Source organism: Oncorhynchus clarkii, chromosome 30, assembly GCF_045791955.1.
Source record: "Oncorhynchus clarkii lewisi isolate Uvic-CL-2024 chromosome 30, UVic_Ocla_1.0, whole genome shotgun sequence".
In the NCBI taxonomy this organism is placed as follows: domain Eukaryota; kingdom Metazoa; phylum Chordata; class Actinopteri; order Salmoniformes; family Salmonidae; genus Oncorhynchus; species Oncorhynchus clarkii.
Genome location: NC_092176.1, coordinates 34,176,084 through 34,195,736, shown reverse-complemented (window position 1 = coordinate 34,195,736; position 19,653 = coordinate 34,176,084). Strand labels below are relative to the sequence as shown.

At 45.5% G+C, this 19,653-nt stretch overlaps 1 protein-coding gene across 2 annotated transcripts in view; it reads right to left on the bottom strand.

The window, feature by feature from the left end:
- Nucleotides 1–1,106: 1,106 nt before the first annotated feature.
- The window catches only part of LOC139389356 (calmodulin-regulated spectrin-associated protein 1-B-like), a 32,313-nt gene continuing 13,766 nt past the window's right edge, over nt 1,107–19,653 (bottom strand). Inside the window, exons 4-19 of one of the 2 annotated variants that reach the window (XM_071136044.1) lie at nt 18,681–18,842; nt 18,473–18,553; nt 17,409–17,474; nt 14,012–14,153; nt 13,567–13,706; nt 12,028–12,121; nt 9,213–9,384; nt 8,316–8,404; nt 8,027–8,105; nt 5,525–7,841; nt 5,062–5,198; nt 4,465–4,715; nt 4,090–4,192; nt 3,875–3,990; nt 3,610–3,728; nt 1,107–3,403 (exon numbers count right to left, since the gene is read on the bottom strand). In XM_071136044.1, coding sequence (XP_070992145.1) covers nt 3,107–3,403; nt 3,610–3,728; nt 3,875–3,990; nt 4,090–4,192; nt 4,465–4,715; nt 5,062–5,198; nt 5,525–7,841; nt 8,027–8,105; nt 8,316–8,404; nt 9,213–9,384; nt 12,028–12,121; nt 13,567–13,706; nt 14,012–14,153; nt 17,409–17,474; nt 18,473–18,553; nt 18,681–18,842 — 4,365 coding nt within the window. In that variant the 3' untranslated portion in view covers nt 1,107–3,106. The remainder of the gene's footprint in view (nt 3,404–3,609; nt 3,729–3,874; nt 3,991–4,089; nt 4,193–4,464; nt 4,716–5,061; nt 5,199–5,524; nt 7,842–8,026; nt 8,106–8,315; nt 8,405–9,212; nt 9,385–12,027; nt 12,122–13,566; nt 13,707–14,011; nt 14,154–17,408; nt 17,475–18,472; nt 18,554–18,680; nt 18,843–19,653) is intronic. The other variant, XM_071136045.1, reaches the window with a different exon arrangement.

Genomic DNA, 19,653 nt, shown 5'->3' with positions numbered 1-19,653 from the left:
AGATGGGATGGCATATCGCTGCAGAATGCTGTGGTAGCCATGCTGGTTAAGTGTGCCTTGAATTCTGTGTGTTGAGTGTTACCAGCAAAGCACCCCCACTCTTCACTGTGGGAACCACAAATGCGGAGACCATCCACTCACCTACTCTGCATCTCAGAAAGACATGGCGGTTGGAACCAAAAATCTCAAATTTGGACTCAGACCAAAGGACAGATTTTCACCGGTCTAATGTCCATTGCTCGTGTTTTTGGGCAAAGCAAGTCTCTTCTTATTGGTGTCCTTTAGTGGTTTTCTTTGCAGCAAATCGAGCATGAAGGCCTGATTCACCCAGTCTCCTCTGAACAGTTGATGTTGAGGTCTTTTTTTTAATTAATTTTTTTACTAGGCAAGTCAAATTATTGTTACTTGAACTAAAGGATTTATTTGGGCTGCAATCTAAGGTGCAGTTAACTCTAATGAACTCATCCTCTGGAGCAGAGGTAAAGCTTGGTCTTCCTTTCATGTGGCAGTCCTCATGAGAGCCTGTAAGTAAGCATTTCACTGTTGTGTTCGGCGCACGTGACAAATAAACTTTGATTTGAGACTGTCATCATAGCGCTTTTTTAATCCAAAAAAATGTAAATTTAAGAAACTTTCAAAGTTCTTGAAATTGTACGCATTGACTGACCTTCATGCCTTGGCCCTATTTGGAAAAAGACCATCTTCTGTATAACACCCCTACCTTGTCACAACTCAACTGATTGTCTCAAACGCATTAAGGAAAGAAATTCCACAAATTAACAAGGCACACCGGTTAACTGAAATGCATTCCAGGTGACTACCTCATGAAGCTGGTTGAGTGAATGCAAAGTGTGTGCAAAGCTGTCATCAAGACAAAAGAGTGGCTACTTTGGATATTCTCAAATATATTTTGATTTGTTTAACACTTTTTGCTTCCATGCATATTTCTGATGTAGAAACAATGTACAAAATAGTAAAAAATAAAGAAAAACCCTGGAATGAGTAGGGGTGTTCAAACTTGACTGGTGCGGAACTAACAAACTGTTGGTGATGTAGGCTGAAAAGTGTACAGAAAGTAAAATGTGAAAAGACAAATGAGAACAAAAGATTGAAATGTGTTTTAATAACTTTTAAAATTTATTCAGTTTCAGTGCTTCCATTTAAAAATAAATAGATGGTATGATCTCAAAGAAATAGTCAAATGAACAGGGATGGGAAGTACACACACAAATAGTGATTAATGACAATATAATATTTTAGTAGACAAAAACACTAACATACAAAATATCTATAAAAAAATAAATCAAATGCAGAAAATTATAATCAAGTACTCTATATATTTTTGGAGACGGCAGTATTAGTGAAGGATGTTATTTTAGTTGACTGGTCACCCATTCTTAAATCTTAGTGTTTGGTTTTAGTTCAGGAAAGGTTTCTCAGTTTGGAGTGCACAGGAGTTCAGTTCTGAAAAATATACCATCTTCCTTCTGCAATACATTTTGAATACCCTTTTAAAGTTGAATTCCACTTTCTGTAATCAGTGAGTAAAGTGCACGTGCAACACTTAGTTGTTCTTGAGGCCAACATACGGTAGGTATCTAATAATAAGCACTTGGACAGAGAGAGAAAAATAAAATGGTGGCAGTGTTTGTTGACACCTTTCAGGAATGTTCTTTAATGTCGGTCGGTAGGTAAATAACTAGACCACAGTCCCACAGAGTGACCCATTATGAATATATTAAATACTGTCATTCAAACCGGTTACAGCAGAACACACACACACACTCTTCAGAACAAGAGCATGCAGCTCTCTGGGGGAGGGGAGAAAAGTTGGCTTAGCAGGGTTGGGGTCAATTTCGTCAATTCAGGAAGTAAACAAAAATAAAAATTTAATTTTACTTCCTGAGCTGATTGAATTGAAATGGAATGACCCCACCCATGGTGGGTAGCCGATCACTCATGTGGTAGAAGGGAGGTGGTACATTGCATGATAAAAGCCTTTGAAACGTGATGAGTGGAGTGCACCTTTATACAGGAAGTAGTGCCTAGTGGAGAGAAATGACTAGCTCTAGCTAGCTAACGTACGCCATACCGATTCATGTAATGTTATGATAACACATCAGCGCCGATTACTGTATAACCAACCACAGTTTTCCATTAAAAAAATAACAAAAACTTACAAAATAAGCATCATGACAATTTCGAAGAGTACCAAAGCCTATTGCTCCCCGCGCGTCTTTACCCCCTCGTTTTAAAAGCCTAACGGAGACTAGATGAGTAGTTTAAAAACAATCGCCACCATTCTACATCCCAGATAGACAGTGCTACGACGGGCTGCACTGCGCAAGTTTAGAAGAGTTTGAATAAATAGACAGTTGATAGTAGCAGTATGATGCTTGTAGAAGGCCAGTGGATGGTCTGGGAGCCCAGTAACAAACAGGAGACAGTTCAGAGCAGCACATTGGACAGAGAGAACGGGAGAGGCAAAGTTGGCAATGCTTGTCTGGTAGCTAGTTATACTGGAGATTGATTTGTTGCAGAATACTGGTCCTAGAAGTCCTAAAAGAAAGTAAGCTGGTCATCTCAGGTCAGATTTTGAAGTGGAGAGATTGAGAACCACCTACCCCGCCAACAAGAGAGAGGAGGATGGGGGGTTTAAAATGGGTCATAGTGTGAGAGAACCACCCACCCTCTCAAATGGACTCAAACAAGAGAGGGAAGCCATAGCGTATTTTGCTGCAGCGGAGCTCAACCATTTCAGTGACAAAACAACAAATACTTCAAGTAAAAAGACATCCACCACATGAAAAAATGACACGTTTCTCTTAGTCTTTAGAAAAACCCAACCGAATGAATCCATCAAAGAACAACCTGAACAGAACACATGGAGATCCCGACAGATGACAAAGTCACTGGCAGGCCACCAGTACATGTATCCATTGATACATGCCTCCACAGTGTGAACTGAAGGAGCCCCGTGTCTGGCCATCCTTGATAGAGGGGGAGTTTCATTGGCTGTGGACGTCAATGCAGTCTATCCAGCAGAGCATGGTGGAATGGACCCTAGGAGGGGTTCCCCAGGGTGAGTTCCAGGGGCCTCCCCAGATTATTTCCCGCTCTTCTTTGGCACAGTGGTTCTTTTGGCCTGCCACAGGTGGTTGTGGATGGTGATGGCGTCTATGCTAACCGACACTGTCTTAGCGGGGATGACTGTGAACTGCTTGCGGTCCGAGCTGTACTTGTAAAGCTTGTCGATCATCTTCTTGCTAATGCTCTTGGGGCCCGTGCCGGTCAGCTTGAGGATCTCCTCCGTGTCTGGGAAGTAGGAGTAGACCCCCCGGAACTGGCAACCCCCATCCCTGAACAGGATCATCAGGTGGTGTGCATCTACTCTCTCCAGCTCCTGGGATCAGAGAGAGGAGTCAGATAGAGGGGTGGGGTGGGGGGTGGGGGGGGGGTGTTACCACTGGTTCTGGAGTGCTTGGTAATAGCATTTAACAGTACAACTTGTGGAATATACACCAGCTGGAATGAGATTTTAACCAATCAGCATTCAGGATTAGAACCACCTGTTTTATAATAGTATTTAACAGTAAGATGATAATTCACCTCTAGAAGGGTGTTCTTCTGGGGTTCGTTGACTTTGCCAGCGAGGCAGCAATGGGAGATGGCATTGAAGATGATTGGCTTGTTGGACTTGGAACTGGGCTCCCTGAACAGCTTGGGACCTGAGGACAGTGGAAAGACAGGTCTTAACGTTAGATGTTAACATACACGGAGACACGAGGAGAAAGTGAGCAGCGCAATGGTTTAATGGGAACATTATAGGGCCGTGTAATAGCTTGATATGCTAAAGGTGGTGACTTGTACTGACCAGTGTATTCTGCCATGGAGGTGATGGAAGACGCAGTGGATCCGTTGTCCCAGTCTCTGTCAGTGTTCCGACTGGCATTCCGACTCAGGCCTGGGAACGACTCCACAGACTCACCCCTGGCAACGGACAGCAGAGAAAACAAGGTTTTAAAAACACAGAGAACACACACAAATAAAAAAGAAACTCACAACCACCCACACATTTGGGTTACTTACCGTTGGGAGCCTGGCACTCCAGGGTTGACGCTGTCTGCCTCGGCGGTGGCAGCGGAGGCCAGGGAGAGACTGGAGCCTGACTGGACACTGCTCAGGTTGTCAGCTACAGAGAAGCAAAACAGACACTATCTTAGTGTAGCTAACCTCTTCCCATTACACTACTATCGTCACACACAGAAATGCATGACCGCAATATGTGCAATATTGTCTCAATGATAATTGAGATGAATAAAATGTGGCCTAGATGAAGGAGAACCAGTGTCAGCAGGGTTTTTCCTCCAGCCCAGCTGGATCAGATCTGTTAGTTCCGCAGTGGAGTAAAAGTCCCTCTGGGACCCCAGTTAGACACCCCTGGACTAGAAAGGTGTTTCTTACGTGTGGAAGAAGAGCCCTTGGAGGAGAAGGTGTCGCTAGAGATCTCCTCTCTGCTGAACGCAGACTTGGGTCTGTGAGTCTGGTGACTGAGTTTCTTGGGCTTGGTCTTGGCAGTCTTGGGTTTGGCGGGGCTGCCCAGGCCCTGTTCCTCCATCAGCTCCTGCTGCTTCCTCCTCAGGTACTGCTCCTTGATGAGCTCCCTACGGGCCTTCTCCTCCTCCTTCCTCATCCGGTCCTCCTCCGCCTTCCGCCTGGGGGGAGACAGACCATAGGCTCAACAACTGCTGCATTTGAATATACGTCACAATGTATTTCAAATGCATCTCAAGTGTCAACACACTTTAGAAGGTCCTGTGTTAGAATATTCTCTAACGCAGGGCAGAAGAGGAATGTCGTTGCTCTTGTCTGCGTTTTCAATGAGTCAATATTCAAGGTAAATAGAACAGACACACTAATGTTCCAAATGTGTGACTATTGTGGGAGGGTTGTGGTGGTGTTGCTGTTACAGTAGTGCTTGGACATGGTCTTATCCTACCTGAACAGTATGTATTGTCTAACAGACCGTTTTGATATGGTTGTAGAGGCAATGTTGGTTACCTGGCCTCTTCCCGTTTCTGTTCAGTCTCAGCCTCCAGCTGCATTTTTCGTAGCCGGGTCTCCTCAGCCTTCTTCTGCTGCCTTACGAGAAAAGCTGCTCTCTTCTTAGCCAGTTCATCCTCTGCCTTCTGTTCATCCTGCAGCATAAAAAGTAACCCCTGATCAATACTGGTATCAATTTTCTCAATTAATTTTAATACAACTTAATTTATGCCAAATGATTGCCTGCTGTGTGTCCTCCCCTTGTCTCCTGCTCTTTTTCTACATTAGTGGCTAGTAAGAGGTACTTTCGATTTTTTTCAGTAATGGAGAATTTAATACTATTCCTTCCAAGACAATTTTGTACAACTATAAAAACAATCATTTCTTCCACTGTCCTGTTTGCGGTCATTGAATTTGGTGCATCTTGTCTATATATACACACACACACACACAATGTAAAAAGACAACATTTCAGATGTACCTTGAAGAAGAATCCCAGGCCAGACTTCTGTTCCCCTTCCTCTCCATCCATGGTGCTGTCCTGCCCCCCGTCTGCCTCCATCTCCTCTGGGTCCTTCAGGTCTGACAGGTCCACCTCGATCAGGGGGGCTTTGCTCCTCGACACTTCCTCCAAGGGGATGTTCTCCTTCCCCGAGCCGTCGGAGGAGTTCAGCTCCCCCTCCCTCAGGGTACTGGACAGGCACGGCTCAAAGGACACTTCTGGGGTGACGACCACTGGTTCGATATGGGCCGCTGTGCGCAGGTTAGCCTCGTCGTGGAGCCTGAAGGTGGCACGACGTCCAGGCTTGTCCTGCCCACTGATTGTCTCTGCACCTGCGGAGGGGGTTTTGGAGCTGACGTCGGGGTGGTCCGCCCTGGGGGACCTGCCCCCAGGAAACTGCCTCAGGTGAGGCAGGGTCTCCAGGCTGTGGGGTGGGGTGATAGCCCTGCTTGATGCCAGGCCCGGCCTGCCGTGCTCTTTGGCCAGCTTCAGCTCTGAGAGCTTGGTCCTGGGGCCACGGGCCGAACTCAGCTTGGGTGGTTTCCTGGATGGAGCGATGCCGGTGGTTGGTGCGCCGCTGCCCAAATCCACAAAGTGGACGGCAGGTCGGGCCTTGGGTTCAGATCCGCTGGTCTTCTCATTGACTGAGCAGGGAGACGGGACCCTGGGAGGGGACTGTACGTTCTGTTTCATCAGCAGGTCCTGCTGGAGGGAAAGCTGCATCATCTGCTGCTGGATGCTGCCGATGGCGTCATTCAGCATCTCAATGGAGCGGTTACACTCATCCAAGTCCAGCTCTTCATCCAGCAGCAGACCAGGACTACAGCTGCCCTTCTTGTCCACCGTCTCTAAGGCATCTGGGACAGGCGAGGTGGCAGACTCAGTCTCTGTGGCCCCTCTCAGAGCGTCCACGCAAGAGTCGTCTTTTGAGCTTCCTCCTTTGTCCCCATTGAGTTCTTCTTTGCAGTAGTCTGTTTTGAGCAGGTGGGGCAGGGTGTCGCTCTTGCCCTTCTTGACAATGTGCAGAAAGGCAGCCTTGCCCAGCTTCTGTCTCTGCCTGGCTGACAGCATCTCCATCTTCTTCTTCTGGTGCTCAATGGCCTTCCTCTTCTCCTCTAGCTGCATGTGGAGCTGAACCAGCTCAGAAGCCAGCATGTTGGTCCCCCCGTCTCCCCGCCCCCCCTGGGGCATGGAGGGGCTCTGGTCCATCTTCAGCCTCCGGGAGGTGGGCAGGGACAGGGGCCCGCTGCACTCAGAGCCATCCGGGGTGGTCCTTTGGGAGCTGGAGGCACTGGTTCGCAGGTCCTGGTTGCTGCCAAAGCGCTGCTGGGCCTTGCGTTCAGCGAAGCTGGTCATGCGTAAGCTGCCGCTGGCTAGGCTGCTGGCCTGGGAGTGGGTGCTGAGACAGGGGCTCGAGCGACCGCTACTACAATCATCCCCTTTGTCCTTGTCCCTCTTTTCTTTCACCTTCAGGTCCTCCATAAGCTTGGCTGACTCCTCCTCCTCGTCAAAGGTCTTCCTAGGCCTAGTTGGGTCCTTGGTGGTGAGGGCTTCATCAAGGTCTTCATCATGAGCCTCGTCCAGGTCTGGCTCCTGCCAAGGCTTCTGGTCTTCGCTGTCAGAGTGGAGGTAGAAGCCACCTGCTGGAACTCTGGAGTCGGGGTCCACACTGCTTGTGTCCATGGGATTGAAGGCCCCCTGTCCCTGGAGTGGCCCAGCCAGTGAGATCTCAGTAGACAAGTCAAACTCCCCACTAGAGGCGGGAGTGTAGGTCCGGTTTAGGGTGGTGGGGGTTTTCCTCCTGGCCGACGCCACAAGTTCAGGTCCCCCTTCTACTCTCCGGATAGAACCCCCTCCCCGCGATCGACCCACCTCCCCGCTCTCCTCCTCCTTGTTCAGGTATACAGACTTCTCTTTCACCGATTTCAACACAGCAGGCATCAGAGGTTCTAAATAAGAACAATCCTTGGGCTCAGCCCCAGCAGTTTGCTGCGTCGCCTCTCCCTGACTGGGAAGAGAGGCTGACGCGTCTGTCCTCATCACGGCCACAAGTGCCTCCTCCATATTGACGTTTCCCAGAAGGCCGTGACCGTTGACTCGGCGGGGGGCGGGGCTGACAGGGGCACGGCCTACCTGGTCGTGGCCCTGGGGGGTGAGAACCTGGTGTTTGGGGGTGAGGTTGGCTATGTTAGAGGCCAGACTGTCTTTACTGATGGAGCGGGCCAGACTCACACTGTCACCATCGCTGTCAGTGGCTGAGATGCCAAACGTGTACGGGTTGAGCGTAGACGTCGGCCTAGAAAAAGAGGGGAAGAAGTGAGATGCACAACATTGGACATCAAGTAGAAAAGGGTTTGTTTTACTTACAAAATGACAGATTTTGGTGAAATATCCCCCAATTAGTCACCCAAATCTCTGAAACATGCATTGATTGAACATTTCAGAGCAAGAAGGGAGGTCAGTGTTATTCTCATACTACACCTCTGTCTCCTGTCAGACCAGGCCTGCACTGAGCCTCGTGGATGTTTGTTCTCCAAGGAGTTGGAGCGGTTTCTGATGCCTAGATACACAGACAACATAGATCACACAGCTACCTACAATGCAGACCAGAAAAGCCATCTCTTGAAATATGAGCTGTAATAATATTCCACTATAATAAAAAACTACACAGCCATCAGAAAGGGCTCAATGTAACTTGTATAAAGCCATGGATAGTTTTTAGTAGTCTTCTATAGTAAATGATAACTGTGGTGTTGTGTAGTACCCTCACCTGATACGTCCTCTCCCTGCTGCTGTCTCTGCCTTAGGGGGAGGAGTGGGTGGGAGGGGCTGAAGGCTTCCCCAGGACCTCCCTTGTTACTGAAAATAATCAAAACGGCACAAACCACTTAGATTACCAACCAAGTCCACAATAATCTTTTAGCAGTAGCGTAGCAGTCAACATTCATGATCCATCTTTGCAGGATCTCTCTAAGCAGCAGATCAAATTCCAATTCCATCTTTGCAGGATATATTTTATCCAGGCTGTGTGAATGCATTCAGTAGGTCTTAATATATTATTTCTTGGCAAATGTTAATTCATTCAGAAGGTCTTAAGTACCAACACAGTATAAGGGATTAGCCCCTCTTACACCTTTAGTAAAGCAGATTGACCCCACATTCTCTACATTATCAGTCTCGTATTCTCACAGGGAATCACTGGAGATTTTATTGCTTGCATTTAAGAATCATAAGAAGTACGAACTAAGTGTTTTCTTCATAACCACAGACCTTACAGGCACACCACCAGTCAGTTGACATTATGACCTTTGCCCATCTGACCTATTGTCCCTTTAATCCAATCAGCTACTCTTTGACCATCCCTCTGAACAACCAGCACATGATAAGCAATGATCTCTGAAATGGTGGTGGTATTACAAAGCTATCCATTTATTTGGCTGGATGTACTGTGAAACATCAATTCATTAACATTGATAAACACAGTGTTGGACAAAGCAAAGGTAGAAAGTGGTGAGCTGGAAACAAAGAGGTGAGAGAACTGAGTATCAACACTAGCATTAGATCTCTACACTAGATCTCTTCATCCCTGTCTAGCTAACTAGGAGATAAATAAAACAGGTTGATGAAATGAGAAGGGTGGGTGGACAGAGAGGAAGGAGGAACTTACAGAGGGTCAGAGCCTTCAGCAGGGTACAGGGAGTACCTGCCATCAGGGCTGCTCTGGGCAGAAACAGACAGCGAGGCCTCTGGGATGCCAGGGGTAACCTGAAAGCTGCGCTTGGTGGCGTTGGAGATGGGCACTGAGGGGCGGGCACTCTTCGGCTGAGCCATGGCTCGGGCTGTTGTGAGAGAAGTGGAGAGGTGTCAATCAAAACAGAGGTGGGTAAGAGGTGGAGAATAATGTAACTATTGTACTTAAAACTGATCATCCTACCGATCCTCAACTTCGGCGATGTCGTTTACAAAATAGCCTCCAACACTCTACTCAACAAATTGGATGCAGTCCATCACAGTGCCATCCGTTTTGTCACCAAAGCCCCATATACTACCCACCACTGTCACACATTGGCTGGCCCTTAAGCCAAACCTATGGCTCCATACTACCCATCCACTCACTGCAACCTAGTACAGGTAGACTCCATCACTCATTGGCTGGCCCTTACTTCATACTCATCGCCAAACCTACTGGCTCCAGGTCATCGACAAGTCTTTGATAGGTAAAGCCCCATCTTATCTCAGCTCACTGGTCACCATAGCAGCACCCAACCGTAGCACGCGCTCCAGCAGGTATATCTCACTGGTCACCCCCAAAGCCAATTCCTTCTTTGGCCGCCTTTCCTTCCAGTTCTCTGCTGCCAATAACTGGAACGAACTACAAAAATCACTGAAGCTGGAGACACTCAACTAGCCTACCTGGTTAAATAAAGGTGTTCTCAACTAGCCTACCTGGTTAAATAAAGGTGTTCTCAACTAGCCTACCTGGTTAAATAAAGGTGTTCTCAACTAGCCTACCTGGTTAAATAAAGGTGTTCTCAACTAGCCTACCTGGTTAAATAAAGGTGTTCTCAACTAGCCTACCTGGTTAAATAAAGGTGTTCCTGGTTAAATAAAGGTGTTCTCAACTAGCCTACCTGGTTAAATAAAGGTGTTCAACTAGCCTACCTGGTTAAATAAAGGTGTTCAACTAGCCTACCTGGTTAAATAAAGGTGTTCAACTAGCCTACCTGGTTAAATAAAGGTGTTCAACTAGCCTACCTGGTTAAATAAAGGTGTTCAACTAGCCTACCTGGTTAAATAAAGGTGTTCAACTAGCCTACCTGGTTAAATAAAGGTGTTCAACTAGCCTACCTGGTTAAATAAAGGTGTTCAACTAGCCTACCTGGTTAAATAAAGGTGTTCAACTAGCCTACCTGGTTAAATAAAGGTGTTCCTACCTGGTTAAATAAAGGTGTTCCTACCTGGTTAAATAAAGGTGTTCAACTAGCCTACCTGGTTAAATAAAGGTGTTCAACTAGCCTACCTGGTTAAATAAAGGTGTTCAACTAGCCTACCTGGTTAAATAAAGGTGTTCAACTAGCCTACCTGGTTAAATAAAGGTGTTCTCAACTAGCCTACCTGGTTAAATAAAGGTGTTCTCAACTAGCCTACCTGGTTAAATAAAGGTGTTCTCAACTAGCCTACCTGGTTAAATAAAGGTGTTCTCAACTAGCCTACCTGGTTAAATAAAGGTGTTCTCAACTAGCCTACCTGGTTAAATAAAGGTGTTCTCAACTAGCCTACCTGGTTAAATAAAGGTGTTCAACTAGCCTACCTGGTTAAATAAAGGTGTTCAACTAGCCTACCTGGTTAAATAAAGGTGTTCAACTAGCCTACCTGGTTAAATAAAGGTGTTCTCAACTAGCCTACCTGGTTAAATAAAGGTGTTCTCAGCTAGCCTACCTGGTTAAATAAAGGTGTTCTCAACTAGCCTACCTGGTTAAATAAAGGTGTTCTCAACTAGCCTACCTGGTTAAATAAAGGTGTTCAACTAGCCTACCTGGTTAAATAAAGGTGTTCTCAGCTAGCCTACCTGGTTAAATAAAGGTGTTCTCAACTAGCCTACCTGGTTAAATAAAGGTGTTCTCAACTAGCCTACCTGGTTAAATAAAGGTGTTCAACTAGCCTACCTGGTTAAATAAAGGTGTTCAACTAGCCTACCTCTCAGCTAGCCTACCTGGTTAAATAAAGGTGTTCTCAACTAGCCTACCTGGTTAAATAAAGGTGTTCTAGCCTACCTGGTTAAATAAAGGTGTTCCTACCTGGTTAAATAAAGGTGTTCCTGGTTAAATAAAGGTGTTCCTAGCCTACCTGGTTAAATAAAGGTGTTCTACCTGGTTAAATAAAGGTGTTCAAAATAAAGGTGTACCTGGTTAAATAAAGGTGTTCTAGCCTACCTGGTTAAATAAAGGTGTTCTCAACTAGCCTACCTGGTTAAATAAAGGTGTTCTCAACTAGCCTACCTGGTTAAATAAAGGTGTTCTCAACTTGCCTACCTGGTTAAATAAAGGTGTTCTCAACTAGCCTACCTGGTTAAATAAAGGTGTTCAACTAGCCTACCTGGTTAAATAAAGGTGTTCAACTAGCCTACCTGGTTAAATAAAGGTGTTCTCAACTAGCCTACCTGGTTAAATACAGGTGAAATAAATACAAATATACAAAACTGCAGCTGCCTATTTTAACTTCTGGTCAAGTTCATCCAAAACCAATAATATTATTATTATCAGCTAAATTTAAACACTATATATTAGACTATTGACATTGCATGGGGATCATTTACACATTTGCATTGAAATGTCATTGGAAGAAATGAAAATAAAGACACTCCAGTTGAACCACATGTTCTGTAAGGAGGTCCTAAAATACTCCTTTTCTCTCTCCTGCCTGTCCTGATTTGTTGATCCATCCCATTCAGACCACAACACACCCATAGAGATGATCCTCACCATCTCTGAACTCCTCCATCCTGGGTTGGACAAACTCTGGCTTGACGGTCTCAAACCACCAGAAGAGCTCAGCGATGAACACCATCACATTGTGCTGAATAGTGAAAACAAGAACCACGTTAGAGAAACTCAACTACAATGACATACAACACGTTACCAAAACCATCAATGAATCAAGTGCTTCCTTAGAAACACAGAAAAACAAAATCCTCAAAGTTACAGTGACGGGGGAAACACACAGCTACAGGGAAACACACAGCTACAGGGAAACACACAGCTACAGGGAAACACACAGCTACAGGGAAACACACAGCTACAGTGAAAAACACACAAAAACACAGCTACAGGGAAACACACTGAAAAACACACTGAAAAACACAGCTACAGTGAAAAACACTGAAACACACAGCTACAGGGAAAAGCACTGAAACACACAGCTACAGGGAAACACACACAGCTACAGGGAAACACACAGCTACAGGGAAACACACAGCTACAGTGAAAAACACTGAAAAACACACTGAAAAACACAGCTACAGTGAAAAACACTGAAACACACAGCTACAGGGAAACACACAGCTACATGGAAACACACAGCTACAGGGAAAAACACAGCTACAGTGAAAAACACACAAAAACACAGCTACAGGGAAACACACTGAAAAACACACTGAAAAACACAGCTACAGTGAAAAACACTGAAACACACAGCTACAGGGAAAAGCACTGAAACACACAGCTACAGGGAAACACACACAGCTACAGGGAAACACACAGCTACAGGGAAACACACAGCTACAGTGAAAAACACACAAAAACACAGCTACAGGGAAACACACTGAAAAACACACTGAAAAACACAGCTACAGTGAAAAACACTGAAACACACAGCTACAGGGAAAAACACTGAAACACACAGCTACAGGGAAACACACACAGCTACAGGGAAACACACACAGCTACAGGGAAACACACAGCTACAGGGAAACACACAGCTACAGGGAAACACACAGCTACAGGGAAACACACAGCTACAGGGAAACACACAGCTACAGGGAAACACACACAGCTACAGGGAAACACACACAGCTACAGGGAAACACACAGCTACAGTGAAAAACAGGGAAACACACAGCTACAGGGAAACACACACAGCTACAGGGAAACACACACAGCTACAGGGTAACACACACAGCTACAGGGTAACACACAGCTACAGGGTAACACACAGCTACAGGGAAACACACAGCTACAGAGAAACACACAGCTACAGGGAAACACACAGCTACAGGGAAACACACAGCTAGTGAAAAACACACTGAAAAACACAGCTACAGGGAAAACACACTGAAAAACACGGCTACAGTGAAAAACACACTGAAAAACACAGCTACAGTGAAAAACACACTGAAACACACAGCTACAGGGAAAAACACAGCTACAGGGAAAAACACAGCTACAGTGAAAAACAAACTGAAAAACACAGCTACAGGGAAAAACACAGCTACAGGGACGACAAATACCAAAGGACTTATTTACCTTGAGAACCAGTGGAGAGTAGAGCATATCTTCCATGGTTAGGTAGAAGCTCTTGTTGAGATATTCATTTGAGAACTGCTTGAGCAGCTGGATGTTGTACAGACTGTCAGCTATGGAGGTCACCTCCTTCAGACAGATATCTGATACAGAGGTCAAAAAGGTCAGGATGGAGCTCATTGACCTGATGTTTAGTAATGTCACATGCAATCCTCCTTGGCAGTCAGGGCACAACACAGATTCAATGTCAAATGTCCACAACATAGATCTGGAGTAGAGCTCAATGGACCATTTCAATTACAAAACAGGTTAAAGACATGATTTTACTAATTGTTTGAGGTCAGACAAAATTTGGGATTCCTGACCAATCAGGGAGAAAAAAGGATAGATTTAACATCTAATGATGAAACCCCAGTTTGTTGAGGACAGATGTCGTCCCATGATGTACCGTGGAGCTTCATGTGGTCGGGGCAGTAATAGTGGACCACGGTGAGGAGGGCGGCGCCGTCACACACGTCCCTCATCAGATCCTCCAGCAGGGGGAAGAAGGGCAGCTGGCGGCCCAAGGCGTTCTCCCTGCGGTACCTCACCTGACCACCAGGGGAAGGGAGCGAGTCAGAGGGGAATACAAAGAGATAAGGCTGGCTTATTATAGGCTCCAATCCAGAGGAGAATGACTGCCCTCTCTCACTTAAGCCAATAAATTCAAGGCCGACCACAGTACTGCAGACATTGTTTGCAGAAAATGTTCCCCCATTACAATGATGGAGAAAATGGCAAACTGTGGACAATCTTCATGTAAATAAATACACATTTTCGAAGACAATTATGGTACCAATAACTGCTTCTATTACACCAGATGTTCTTGAACAGATTATAATAAAATCACTCACACAAGAAGTATAATTGAGTTGCTAATGGCAGCCTGCAGTACCCCGGTCAGACTTCAACTTGAAATATTCAATGAGGGGGCAGCACTGAGCTAGTCAGCAACGTCACTTCCTGGAATAGCTCAAACCGCAAACACAAAAACCTCCAATATGATACGCCATCTTAACAGACTCCCTTGGCTTCAAATGCGCTATCGAGTCTTCACATGTGTATGAATGTGTCACGTGATCCATGGCTTTGTCCAGTCATATACACAGTCATGGCCTACATCATATAGCCTAGTGCTTATTCAGTAGAAGGCAACGTTTAGAAGGATGAAAATGTCATGACTAGAGCAGACATGATGCCCTCGTGGAAAACACAGAATAATTTCTGGTCTAGATAATGAACTATCTGAATTAATTCAGTGGCATTCCCTGAATAAGCCCCAGTCTGTGTTTAGGTGGGTGGAGATGAGTGGGGTGGTCCTTTATAGCAGGGATTCACAAACTTTTTGGGGCCAGAGACCCCTTTTGTGATGGCAAGTTCATTAGGGATCCCCTCATAATCAGAACACAACTCGAGTGAGATAAAAATAGCATACAAGAGTTGTACTCTGTCTCGGGCCCTGGAAAGGAACATTTTAAATCCCTTGGCATCAGAGAGAAAATGTTGCAGTTTTCAAGCTACATTAATATCCTGAAATTCTACAACTGGTGAAGTTCTGTGGATACCAATATCCCTGTGAGTCTCCCAGGACCATGTTGTAAGGTTAAGAACATTAATTTTATTAATATACAGTTTCACTGTTTAACACCTGCTAAACTTATTCCACAGATTACTTGAACAAAGTAGTTAGTTTTTTTTTTTTGGGGGGGGGGGGGGGGGGGGGGAGATCTGGCCACGGACCCCCTGTAGACCCCACTTTGAGAACCCCTGCTTTATAGAGCGGTGATATGGAGCCATGGTTGGCCTGACACCCACCCCTCTCTGGGAATGCGGTGTCACTGTCAGCATGGTCAAACCAGGCAACTGGTACAGAGGGAGGCACATGGGAATCACTGGCCCACTTCTGCTGGCTAACGGTGTTGTGGAACCCTCCCTGTGTTAGCCTATTGAGTTCATCACTGCTGTAGTCTACTAGCGAGGCCAGTACGGTACTTATGGCTCCAGCTGAACCATACTAAACATTTACTGCAACAATTAACCATGTTACTACATGCACTGTCTTCAATCTGACGACACATTTTTAGGGCATAATAAGGGTAACTACGATAATACAACACACCTCGAATACTATTCTGACACCATTATGCTAATTCTACATGGGTAACTACCATAATACAAAACACTAACAGTTGAAGTCGCAAGTTTACACACACCTAGGTTGGAGTCATTAAAACTCATTTGTCAATCACTCCACAAATGTCTTGTTAACAAACTATAGTTCTGGCAAGTCGGTTAGGACATCTACTTTATGCATGATTTTTTTTTTACACATTATTTGACTGTATCACAATTCCAGTGGGTCAGAAGTTAACTGTGCCTTTAAACAACTTGGAAAATTCTAGAAGATTATGTCATGTTTTAGAAGCTTCTGATAGGCTTATTGACTTCATTTGAGTCAATTGGAGGTGTACCTGTGGGCCTACCTTCAAACTCCGTGCCTCTTTGCTTGACATCATGGGAAAATCAAAAGAAATCATCCAAGACCTCAGAAAAAAAACTGTAGACCTCCACAAGTCTGGTTCATCCTTGGGAGCAATTTCCAAACGCCTGAAGGTAACACGTTCATCTGTACAAACAATAGTACGCATGTATAAACACCATGGGACCGCGCAGCCGTCATACCGCTCAGGAAGGAGATGCGTTCTATCTCCTAGAGATTAACGTACTTTGGTGCGAGAGGTGCAAATCAATCCCAGAACAACAGCAAAAGACCTTGTGAAGAGCAGGTACAAAAGTATCTATATCCACAGTAAAATGAGTCCTATATCAACATAACCTGAAAGGCCGCTCAGCAAGGAAGAAACCACTGCTCCAAAACCGCCATAAAAAAGCCAGACTACGGTTTGCAACTGCACATGGGAACAAAGATCGTAATTTTTGGAGAAATGTCCTCTGATCTGATGAAACAAAAATAGAACTGTATGGCCACAATGACCATAGTTATGTTTGGAGGGAAAAAGGGGATGCTTGAAAGCCAAAGAACACCATCCCAACCGTGAAGCACGGGGGTGGCAGCATCATGTTGTGGGGGTGCTTTGCTGCAGGAGGGACTGGTGCACTTCACAAAATAGATGGCATCATGAGGTAGGACAATTATGTGGATATATTGAAGCAACATCTCAAGACATCAGTCAGGAAGTTAAAGCTTGGTCACAAATGGGTCTTCCAAATGGACAATGACCCCAAGCATACTTCCAAAGTTGTGGCAAAATGGCTTAAGGACAACAAAGTCAAGGTATTGGAGTATTGGAGTGTCCATCACAAAGCCCTGACCTCAGTCCCATAGAAAATTGGTGGGCAGAACTGAAAAAGTGTGTGCAAGCAAGGATCCTACAAACCTGACTCAGTTACACCAGCTCTGTCAGAAGGAATGGGCCAAAATTCACCCAACTAATTTTTGGAAGGTTGTGGAAGGCTACCCAAAACGTTTGACCCAAGTTTAAATTATTTAAGGCAATGCTACCAAATACTAATTGAGTGTATGTACACTTCTGACCCACTGGTAATGTGATGAAAAAAATAAAAGCTGAAATAAATAAAGTGGTGATCCTAACTGACCTAAAACAGGAATTGTGAAAAACTTCGACTTCAACTGTATCTCAAATATTAATCTGACACCAATATGCTAACTCTATAAGGGTAACTGGAGAACAACTAGACAACTAGGACTAAAAGGTTTCCCATCCACCCTACAGAAGGAAGAGAAGTGAGAGGTCTATAGAGGATTAGGACTACTGGAACTGTACCACTATGGAGGGCTCCAGCTCCTCTGGCTCCAGCATGCATTGGGCCAAGGCGTGCATGAAATCAGACTGAGACACACACAGACAGCAGAGAGTAAGAAGGAGACCTTGGGCAAGTATAAAGACACCATGAGGGGCCAGGGAGAGACCACATGGGCATAGCAGACAGCATAGGAGGGGTGGGCATGACAGATTTTGCGGGCACGGGTGGCAATGGCGCCAACATCTCAGCATAAGCAAATCATGAAAGCAGGGGCTGAGAGATGTATTCACAGCTCTCTCGCTCTCACCCAGACATCTCTTCACACACTGTCACTCTCTCAAACACACCATCTATCATGATTGCACATAGTCTGCAGAGGCTTGAAATGAAAGGTCCAAAATGTAGTTCAGCAAATTACCAAAACCACCGGACAACAACAGTGTGACATTCTTAACACAAAGATACCAGCCTCCTCCCACTGGCTGGCTGACTCACTGGCTACAAGCAGCACAGAATGGGCTTGGATGAGCCACGATGGTGCGGTGTGCACATCGACACAGAACTATGCGTGCAAGGGGGAGGAGGGGGGATTACTAGCAGCCAACTTACAGGTACTAGTTTCCAATACCATTTGGAGGGAGACTATCCAAGTAGCAGGGAAGGGGGGGGGGGGGGCAGACAGGAAGAATAGGAGCAAAAAAGGTCAATAGGTCAGAGGTCACAGACAGGATTGGATCTGCTTCCGGGTTAAGGGTTAGGAGAAAAAGGTCAATCAGGATTCAACCCCAACTGGCAGGAGATAAAGAGCTCTGTAGACTTGGACCACATCTCTGTTGAAAAGGATGTCATCTCCATGAGACTAATCTGAATAAATACAAATAAATTGTTTTTTAAACTGCAATTATTCTTGCAATGTGTCCTGGAGCCATGGACTGAAGTCCAGAGACTTGATGCATCGAGAGCAGCAATCGCCTGTAAGGATGCATCAAAATAGCTCCATGGGGGCCATTTTGGCTCTAGCGCTTCAGTTTCCTTGTTCTCCCTCTGTGGGAGTGCCATGAGATCTGTGGGTCTCCAGCCTTACCTTCTGGTGACTGGGAGACTCCAGCGGGTGCTGCTTGACCTTCAGCTCTCTCTCTGTGATCTCCCTCATCTTCAGGTTCACCTGGAACAAAAGCAACATTCACTCAGTTCCTCTTTTTTCTGAATGTCTCAGGCTTATGATCGATGTCGGCCGCTGACAGACTATGTTACGGAGTCCGCAGGAAAGAGAGTTTGTGTTCCCACCATACCTTGTTGATCCAGAAGACCATGGCGTCCTCCAGGTCAAAGGGCAGCTCCTTGGAAGCGCTAAAGGTGGAGAAGCGTTTGACGCAGGCCACCACCTTCTCTATGCTGATCATCTCCACAGTGTAGGCCATCATTAGGGCATCGATCATGGGCATGTGGGCACTCTGGAGGAAGGATGAGGGCACAGATTAGGTCAGAAAAACAAACGCTGTAAAAGGTAGGTCATCGTGGGGGCATACAGTAGGTCTAGTTCAGGAATGAAAACACCAGGGTGTTGATCAAGCATGGCTATGTAGTTACTGTGTTGTGGCAGGCAGAGCCAGAAAAACAATCACGTTATGCCAAAATCAGTACATCAACTATGGGCACAGGACACTGTGTGAGAGGAGAGATGGGAAAGAACAGGTCACAAGACAAACACGATTTACAGTTGAACATCAGGGCATCGATCATGGGCATTGCGGATGGGTGGGTAGAGACAATTATTATTTTTTATTATTATTTATTTATAAATCGGGAATATGTGGGCACATGAGGACATGATGCCCACAGAACAGTATAATTAAGGGGTGACTGAACAATCCTCAGGGTATCAAACAATGATGCAGCTCAAAATAAACTGCCATGTTGGCTTTGTTTCCTCGTCTCCTGACCTCACTGATGTACTTACAGATGATCCTTATCCAATAGAAAGACTGAGGGAGGAACCCCCCCCCCCACCATGACATTAGAGGTCACCTCAGTCTGTCCAATCAATCAGCCTTAATACCTCACACAGGGGGACAGATGTGACCTACAACAAAAGACTGTTAAATGCATCATTATCTGTGTTGTAGGTCACATCTGTCCCCCTGTGTGAGGTATTAAGGCTGATTAAGTCATGATACATTTCTTTAAGCAAATTGTGACCCAAAAACTAACAATGACCAGGTAAAAAAGTAATGAAATAAAGAGATGTATTCCGCAATCCAAAGA